Source organism: Benincasa hispida, chromosome 10 (genome assembly GCF_027475165.1).
Source record: "Benincasa hispida cultivar pf3 chromosome 10, pf3_genome.v1.1, whole genome shotgun sequence".
Classification (NCBI taxonomy): domain Eukaryota; kingdom Viridiplantae; phylum Streptophyta; class Magnoliopsida; order Cucurbitales; family Cucurbitaceae; genus Benincasa; species Benincasa hispida.
This window is the reverse complement of record NC_143487.1, coordinates 19,657,416-19,666,824: the sequence shown is the minus strand read 5'-3', so window position 1 is coordinate 19,666,824 and position 9,409 is coordinate 19,657,416. Positions and strand designations below refer to the sequence as shown.

The 9,409-nt window shown below is 29.6% G+C and overlaps 1 protein-coding gene across 1 annotated transcript; it reads left to right on the top strand.

Moving 5' to 3' along the window:
- The first annotated feature begins 3,276 nt into the window (after positions 1–3,276).
- LOC120088787 (citrate synthase, glyoxysomal) lies at positions 3,277–7,444 on the top strand. The gene is made up of 13 exons (XM_090306008.1): positions 3,277–3,805; positions 3,918–4,098; positions 4,182–4,267; positions 4,379–4,483; positions 5,204–5,266; positions 5,464–5,573; positions 5,765–5,884; positions 5,967–6,042; positions 6,184–6,257; positions 6,391–6,511; positions 6,622–6,719; positions 6,791–6,914; positions 7,044–7,444. Exons 1-13 carry the CDS (start codon positions 3,545–3,547, stop codon positions 7,173–7,175), a joined length of 1,551 nt encoding a protein of 516 aa, XP_090162134.1. The 5' UTR covers positions 3,277–3,544; the 3' UTR covers positions 7,176–7,444.
- The last annotated feature ends 1,965 nt before the right edge of the window (positions 7,445–9,409 follow it).

Sequence of the window (9,409 nt, the reverse complement as noted above, 5' to 3'; positions counted from 1 at the left end):
TCAATTTCTTCATCGTTTATGGAAATAGTTGGATCACAATGTTCATCCTCCACATCATGACTTTCCAACTCAATAGTAGTTTCAACTTCTTCTTTCGTTGAGGTTGGACTTGAGACACTGGATTGGGATATAAACAGTTCAACTCTATTTGGAGGGTATGCAACATTGCTCAACATGAACCGTACATCAGCTTCACTTCGTAATGAGATGAGGATATAAAAAGTAGATCCCGCTACATAACTACCATATCTAAATATCACTTTTACCCCATCATCTCTATTTATGAATAATGCATCACATAATACATCGATTAATGTATTGAAGTCAACTTGACGATGCATGTTTATATAAAGAGATGGTTGCCTATAATATTCTATTCTGTTTGGCCCATTAACAATGTTTCCATGCATATAACATAAAAATTCCACAACATCGTAGTTTGGCCAATGCAATATGATATTTATCATAATATATGTAAGTATATATTAGGCCAACTATATTAATGTGTTATTACTATTTGTATAAATGAATGTTTTTTTAAAAAAAAAAAATAAAGGAATATATTTTTTTTAAATAATGTCTACCTTCAAACAAAATAATAATAAAAAGTAGGTACAAAATCATGATAAATATTGTTACTAAAGACATGCATCATCATTTAAACATAAATCAATGATAAATATTTTTTTATATTGACGTGAATCTTTGTTCTTTAATCATCATAAAATTTACAATATTAAGGTGAATAATCCAAAATAAATTGACTAGATAAACAGTAAACATAACAACAACAACAATAATAATACTAACAATAACATTAACACTCTCTATAAAAAAAGCCTGCGGGAAGCGCGAAGAGCTAAGCCACTAATATCGTGGCGAAGGTTATACCTCAGAAAGTCAGCGAAGCTAAGGTTTCGTATGTGTTTGTTATATCCTTTCGATCGAGATTAACATTCAAATATTCAATATTTAATAATCAATACATCATTCCAAATAATAGTAAATAACTATATATATAACCTTTGAATGACTTAATTGTAGAATTTTTCTCAGAAATAATAGCAAAATTATGGACATTTTAAATTTTTTTTCATTTCAGAAATAAAACGTCCAATTAACCAACTATAAAATAAATTCTCCAATTAATCCACTATAAAATAAATTCTCCAATTAATACATTATAAAATAAAATGTTTAGTTTAAATCCAATACCACTATTAACTTTAAATTCTTATTTAAATACCTATTTTTAAATTTCACTTTTTTTCTTTAATTCGATTTAGTTTTTTTTTTCTTTTCTCCACAAAATAAAATAATATCATTATTTTTTTCCATTAAGAACATATTCTTAATTTTACATTTAAAACTACTAATAAATTTTAAAATTTTGGCAAAATAAAAAAGATTTAAATATAAATTTTACATTTAAAAAGATTTATTTATTTATTTTCATTAGGAACATATTTAAATATCTATTTTTAGAGTTCGTTAAAATTTTCTTTGAACATAAATTAAAGATAATTTTTTATTTTTAAAAATTTGAGTTAGATTATTTTTACTAAAAGTATGGAGAAAATGTGATTTTTTTTCTTATAAAAAAAAGCTCTCAATTTATACATGATGCCAAAAGATATGAAAAATGTGATTTTTATTATTTTTTTATTGCTTACGATGCTGAAAAATAAATTATTAATGTTCAAATGTAAAATTTTTCTATTACTTTAGTTTTTATAACTTTAAAAATTAGAATTTGGTCCTTATAGTTTGATAAATCTTTATAAATAGTACATTAATACTTGTAGTTTTGATAACATTTTTTTGGAAAGAAAAACACTAATTTGTCAGATTCTTAGAAGAAAAAAAACATAATTCTAGTAGGTAGGGGAACGCAGTTGTAAAAATTCTTTTAAAAACACTATTAAAATCAACATTATTAACAAATGGGGTCTAAGTTAGTTTAAAAAAAAGTAGAAAAATATCAAATTATATCCCTAACATTTACTTGTAAATTAATTTTGTCAAAAGCTGAGATAGTAGAAACCAATTATTTAATGAAAAAGTTTTTTCGTACACACTTTATGAACTAGCCTAATTCATTTACTTGTTCATTTTCGGGGCTCTAATTCTCAAAAAGTACTCTCATTTATACCCATCAAGCACATATAGATATTATATTCATATAACTTGTTGATTTGGTAACTATTTTTGTTTGATTTCATTTAAAATCATCTCAATAAATTTTTTCATCCAAAAAAAAAACTACCAAAGTAGCCATAAAATTGCAAGGTAATTATTTTTAAAGAAGTAGATAAAAACTAAAGAAGACATACGTACAATTTATTATATTTAATCAAAGAAGATATACTCATTTTGATAGCTAATATTTAATTACTAACTAATATTATTAAAGGTTATTTATTATTTTATTATTTTATTTTTTGAAACAAATACTTCTTGAAAATATCAAGTTCAAATGGTAAAGGAGAACAGTGCATTCAAATACCAACCACAAAAGCAAAAGTACCAAATTTTTTGCAAATCTTCTAAATTTGTAGAGACAAAAGAAGCTAAATGATACATAAATCTAGTAGTAAAGCGGACTACATTAAAGTTTATTATATTTATTAAAGTTATTTTTAATACTTAACCCCAACATATATAACACAATGTTAATCACATGTAATTCTCCCTTTATGATAATCTATGAAATTAAACAATATAAAAAAAAATTATGAGAATCAATACAAAAGAAATTAACCCACTATAAAAAATATATCAACTTATTAAAAGAAAAATATTGCACCTTACCAAAAACAAACTTTGAATAATGGTTTGAAGAACTTTTCTTCAATATAATATCCACGGTAAATAAAATAAACATTAAAAAAATCAATAAAAATTATCAAAAACTTAATTTTTTTTTGTTAAATAACAAACATATATCAACTTACCAAATAAAATATTATACTGAAATAAATTAATAATATGAATATAGAAATGAAGGTAGAAGATAATCAGTATTTGAAAATAAAGGAAGAGGGTAGAAGAAATGAAGGGAATTTTCTTTTGGGTGAAGATGAAATGAAGATTCGGCTTCGATGATGAAGGGGAAGATGAATTCGTGAAGATGAAAAATGAAGGAATCATATTGTTTTATGATCGAACCATGTGGAAGAAAACGAAATTGGGGATTTGAATGCGATATATATATTTTAATACGTGGAGAAAAAACATAATAAAATAAATAAAATAACAACGAATGCGTCATTCGAATGGAGAAAAAAAAAAACTCTTTCCCCTAAATAACTTCAAACCACCATATTTTCCCTAATTAAATTTAAAAACCACTCCCAAAATCTAAATAACCCCATAAAATGCTTTTGTTTGATCAATTCTCACATCTTTTAAATGCGAGCTATTTTCCGTGAAAAGACGAGAAAGAAGAGACAAACTGTTTCACGGAATTTATAAGAGGGGAAATTCAAGAAATTGTTTGTTTGTGTTCTCCAATCTCAATTCCGTCGATCGGAAAGGAAAACAGATGCCCACCGTCATGGAATCGTCGCCATCGAACGTTGCTCGTAGTCGCTTGGCCGTTCTGGCAGCGCATCTGAGCGCTGCGACTTTGGAACCGCCGGTGATGGCTTCGTCCCTGGAGGCTAATTGCGTGTCAGCTCGGACCATGGTTGCGCCGCCTGAAAGATTAAAGGGTACGTTGACGATTGTAGATGAGAGAACTGGTAAGAGGTACCAGGTCCAGATATCTGAAGAAGGCACCATAAAGGCCACTGACTTGAAGAAGGTACACCAATTAATGGATCTGTTGAATCTTTTCCCTTATTAGAATCCGTTTGTTCGTTTGTTGTAACTTTAGGGTCGTCTAATATATTTGCTGGTACTATTTGTATTTGTAGATAAGTACAGGAGCAAATGACAAGGGTCTTAAGCTTTACGATCCAGGCTATCTCAACACTGCTCCAGTTCGGTCATCGATCAGTTATATTGATGGTGATGAGGGAATTCTTAGGTACAGAGGTTACCCAATTGAGGAGTTGGCTGAGAGTAGTACCTATGTGGAAGTTGCATACCTCTTGAGTAAGTATTCGTTTGAGTAGCCGTCACTTTAACTAACAATTTTTTGGTCTAAACTCATTGATGTAATGTGTGATTTGTTCCAGTGTATGGGAATTTGCCTTCTCAGAGTCAATTGGCAGACTGGGAATTTGCTATTTCTCAGCATTCGGCTGTACCGCAGGGACTTTTGGTGAGATTGCATTTATCTATTGATTTTTCCTACATATATTTCTTTATATAAATTTCAATAAGTCTGAAGGACTTCTTATTGATAGTGTTGATTCTCTCTCTATTTCAATAGGATATTATTCAAGCAATGCCTCATGATGCACATCCAATGGGTGTGCTTGTTAGTGCAATGAGTGCTCTATCTGTCTTTCATCCAGATGCCAATCCTGCCCTTAGAGTAAGTTGATTTCTTAGTGGAGCCAGAAATTTTCATAAGTAACTTCTTATGGATACATCTTTTGTTGAAAAAGTTTTGAAAGGGGGTTTAGAGAGAAAAGTTTGGAATTCTAAATTTTTAATATAGGTTTTTAGTCAAAAGACAAACCAAGGGAGCAATTATCTCACTTCAGGGGAAGTTTCTTGAGTACTTGGGTCCGTCCTTCCCCTTCCTCTAGAAGCTGAGTTTCAACCCGGCTTTAAAGTCAAGTGCCTCTTTATACCTGCTTGAACTGATTATTTTTTATGCTGTGGCTGTTCAAGAAAAGGTTTTTAGGGCATACTGCAGAGGAAGTTCTATTTTTTACTTTCTGTATTCAATTAATATTTAAAACTGCGTATTTTCTTTGTTTTATTTCCTACTCACTTTCTGAACACAAACTTGCTAGTACTAGTATGCAGTGGAAGTAAAATTCACACGTTTATCAGTTAAAACTCCCATTTACAACCTAATTTTTGTTTTCTGTGGCATTAAAAGAAAGCTGGAAAATACCATATAAAAGCCTAAGAAAGCTGATTAAAAAATCAAGATAAACTAACCTAATAATTGTACAGCTCTTGATGAAATCTTCATTGCAATCTTATTCTATGTAATTGTTCCTACTTGCATTTATCTTTTAAGGCTTTGTGATCAATGTGAAAGAATTGTTATATTTAGTATTGAATCATTGTTTTGCTTTAGGGACAAGATCTTTACAAGTCTAAGCAAGTGAGAGACAAACAAATTGCACGTATTATAGGAAAGGTATGGTTTCTATGAATATTTTATCAGCTAAGATAATTTTATTGTTGTTTTTTTGTTATGGCCGTGTTACTTTTTTAGGTTTGCTTGCCAATTTAATCTTGTATTGAACATTTGCTGTAGTTTGAGACTTCCATCTATTTCCTTCTAGATGGATGAAACTACCAACTAATTTGATGGTATTTTCTCTGAATTTATAGGCTCCCACCATTGCAGCAGCAGCTTATCTTAGATTGGCTGGAAGACCTCCCGTTCTCCCTTCCAACAACCTTTCTTATTCGGAGAATTTCTTGTACATGCTTGATTCATTGTAAGTTGCCTGGGTATTTTTTTTTTCCTACGAGGACAAGCTATATTTCCGAATAGAAATGCATCTTCTTTACCTTTGTTAAATTGGATACTCGTATGAGTTGAATAGCATTTGAAGAGAAAATATGAGCTGAATTTGGGAAGTGGAATAACAAAGGCTTTGGGCCTGAACAAGACTTTTATTCTATGCAGTGGTAATAGGTCTTATAAACCCAATCCTCGGCTTGCTCGAGTCCTCGACATTTTATTCATCCTCCATGCAGAGCATGAAATGAACTGCTCTACATCTGCTGCTCGTCATCTAGCATCAAGGTAATCAGCTTTACGCTAAGGACCTGGTTTAATTAGCACATCTCTTATACTCTCCTGATTCCTTCTCTTTTTGGCTTTTCAGTGGTGTTGATGTGTTTACTGCTCTTTCTGGAGCTGTCGGAGCACTGTATGGCCCTCTTCATGGTGGGGCCAATGAGGTATGCATAAAAACATTTTTTTTTATCAGCAATTGGAATAAGCTTGCTTTCAAATGATTTGGTTATGGAGTTCTGTCTTGACTCTTTTTTGACATTCTTGTTTGTTTTGGTGTGTTTCTTTTGTTTTCCTGATGATTGTAGGCTGTGCTTAAAATGTTAAGTGAGATTGGTACTGTTGATAACATTCCAGGATTCATCGAAGGTGTTAAAAACAGGTCATTGCCACTTTGTGCCAATAACTTAAAATTTTTACTTGGTAGATCTCTTTTTGTTGAAACAGGTAGACATTTTGTACCAATAGACTTTTAAGGAATGCTAGTAGATTGCTCACATTACTTGATTATTCAGGAAGAGGAAGATGTCAGGTTTTGGCCATCGAGTGTACAAGAACTATGATCCTAGAGCTAAGGTTATTAGAAAACTTGCCGAAGAAGTATTTTCTATTGTTGGTCGGGATCCTTTAATTGAGGTATTTGTCTTAATACTCATCCCATATTAATATGCAATCTGATCTCTCTAAGAGCGAACTACAAGTTCTCTTTGAAAATTTTGTTTAACAATGATTACTATGCCATATAGGTGGCTGTTGCTCTGGAGAAGGCTGCTCTTTCTGATGAGTATTTTGTCAAGAGAAAACTATACCCAAATGTTGACTTTTACTCTGGATTAATATATAGGTAGGAAGGTGGATATTTTAGTTTTGTAATGAAGAGATGACAGTCAAATAACTAATTATGTGTTTGATCAGGGCTATGGGATTTCCACCTGAGTTTTTCACCGTGCTGTTTGCAATCCCTCGAATGGCTGGATACTTAGCACATTGGCGAGAATCCCTCGATGATCCCGACACTAAGATAATTCGACCTCAACAGGTTAGTTCTCTTCTTTTATCTTCTCATACTAGAAGATCAATTTGATTTCCTTTTGTAGAAAGCACGAAACTTTATATGATGTTAACAAGTAGCAATTAGTTCAGTTAACCTTATTCTTGATATATTCAGGTATACACTGGGGAATGGCTACGACATTACATTCCTCCAAAAGAACGACTTGTACCGGCCAAAGCAGACAGGCTCGGTCAGGTTTCCGTTTCCAATGCCTCCAAGCGTCGGCTGTCTGGATCAGGGATCTAGACTATTTGGGATGCATACTTATGGAATGTAGGAGAATAAAACAAATGCATCGCAAGGAAAGCAAAACTTGTTGGTTGGTTCAATCACACTGCCTGAATACGAAACAGAGATGCAAAGGAGAATGTTTAGAGATAGATCTCCACAAAAAATAAATGTCACTGCCAATTGTATGCAGTGACTAAGTTTCTTGTTTTACAAGGAAGTGCTATTGTAAGTTATTTCTTTGCATATTATTTTTATTTATTTATTATTTTAATTTTAATTTTCCATATTTATATTTACATTTTTTTTAATTTTAAGTTTTCAATATGCATAGTAACATATTACTTAAATTATTTTTTTAAAAAAACTCTATTATATGTATTTTTATATATTATATATTATTTGAATGATAAATTTTAAGTTTTGCAATATATATTTTTAAAAAAATATATTAATAACAACTAGGTTTATTTGAACAGATGCATAAATAAAAATAGAAACTATAAACAATAACCAAATTATGACTACGTAATTGCAACATAGTCAAAACACTCCAACACATATTTCTAATGAGTTTTTTGCACATTTGATAGATAAGTTTTAAAAATTAGGCCCATTGTCCAAATTTTTTACTTTTACAAAAATAGTAAAAAAAACAAGTCTAGTTCACAAAATGTAAAATAAGTACGGATATACCCGATAAACTTGACATATATTTGATACCCTTTAAAACAATTATATCATTGATACATTCACACTTATATTCTCGATATACTTGATATACTACTGTGTTAAAAAAAAAAAATACTCAAAAATCATTCTGCCACTGTTGTCAATTTCTAAGTTTCGTAAACTTTGAGAGTGTTGAGGAATGACTTACCATTGGAATGATTTCTTTCTTTAATTTTGTAATTATTCTAACATTACAAATCTAAACGATGTTTTAATGGTTACGAATCTAATATTTCAAGACCACTCTTCCATTATAGATCTAAAATGTTTCCCAATAAATTGAGGACAAAGACTTTGGGCTGGAGATATATAAGTTTCTTTTCCTCTCTATTTTATACATCTTTAATTTTCTCTGAGCAAATTTTTTTATTGATTCCAACTCTTTTTCGAGAGTGCTTGTATGTTAAGAGTGTTTTGTTAACCTTTGAGAGTAACTGGCGTGAGACGATTAGTACTGAAGTCGTGTCGAAATTACTTTCAAGATAGTGGTTATTCTATGACACAACGATTAATTTGTTAGACTATTTGGGATGCATGCATATCAAATGCAAGACAATAAAACAAATGTATATATACATATCATTTTAATTTTTATTTGACAATAAGTGAGATAGATAAGATTCGAGTCTATGATCTATAAGTCAATAGTACAAATTTATATTTTAATTTTTGATTTTGAATATTAAATTTAAAATGATTTCTATAACGACATTTACATAGAAATATAATTACAAATCAAAATTTAACATTTGAAGGATACAAACATTTATATTATTCTTATCAATTTTACATTGAGATTGATTTGTATTAGATAATTTAAATTTTTTATAGGTTTTTTCTAATACGTTTGTGTGCGTATTATGTACTTTTTATATTATACTAGTTAAAATTAAGAACACGCCTGTACATAAATTTGCAGCTTTAATTTAAAACATAAAAAATAAACATGAATACAATTATAAAATCCTAACATTTAGATTTATCTTAGTCTCTTTACTAATGAAAGTCATTAAATATTAATGGATGGTGTTGGTTTTTAAAAAATAATAAAATAATAAAATAAACCATTTTTTTCTCTCTCTTTTCTCAATGATTCTCATCTTCGTTCTCATCATTATCCTATGAAATCATTAGAAGTAGGATAATTATGGAAAGTTTATTATTATTAATTATCAAGTTTATCATTCTTTAATTATCATATATTTTAATAATCTTATGTATTAATTTTTATCTAAAGAATTTGCCTTCTTTAACACGGCAACAAAATTAAATATAGATATAAGTTTAATGTTTAATAATAGTTATGAATATTTAGGATTGAAGGTAAAATCCTTTTAATTTCCCATTACTTCTCAAAGAAGGAAGTAAAGAAAGAAGGAAATTGAGAAGATAATTGATCAATTTAATGTCGTTTTATTTAAGAAAATAATTTCTACAGAATCACGATTTTGATGACTATGAATATATTCTTTTGTTACCTTGAATTAGGCAAAAAAAAAAAGGTGAATGAGAAATAAAAT

Coding starts and splice junctions, on each gene's coding strand:
- LOC120088787 (XM_090306008.1), top strand. CDS start 3,545: ATGCCCACCGTCATGGAATCGTCGCCATCGAACGTTGCTCGTAGTCGC. Junction 4,268..4,378: donor CTGTACCGCAGGGACTTTTG/GTGAGATTGCAT, acceptor CTATTTCAATAG/GATATTATTCAAGCAATGCC. Junction 5,574..5,764: donor TTGTACATGCTTGATTCATT/GTAAGTTGCCTG, acceptor TATTCTATGCAG/TGGTAATAGGTCTTATAAAC.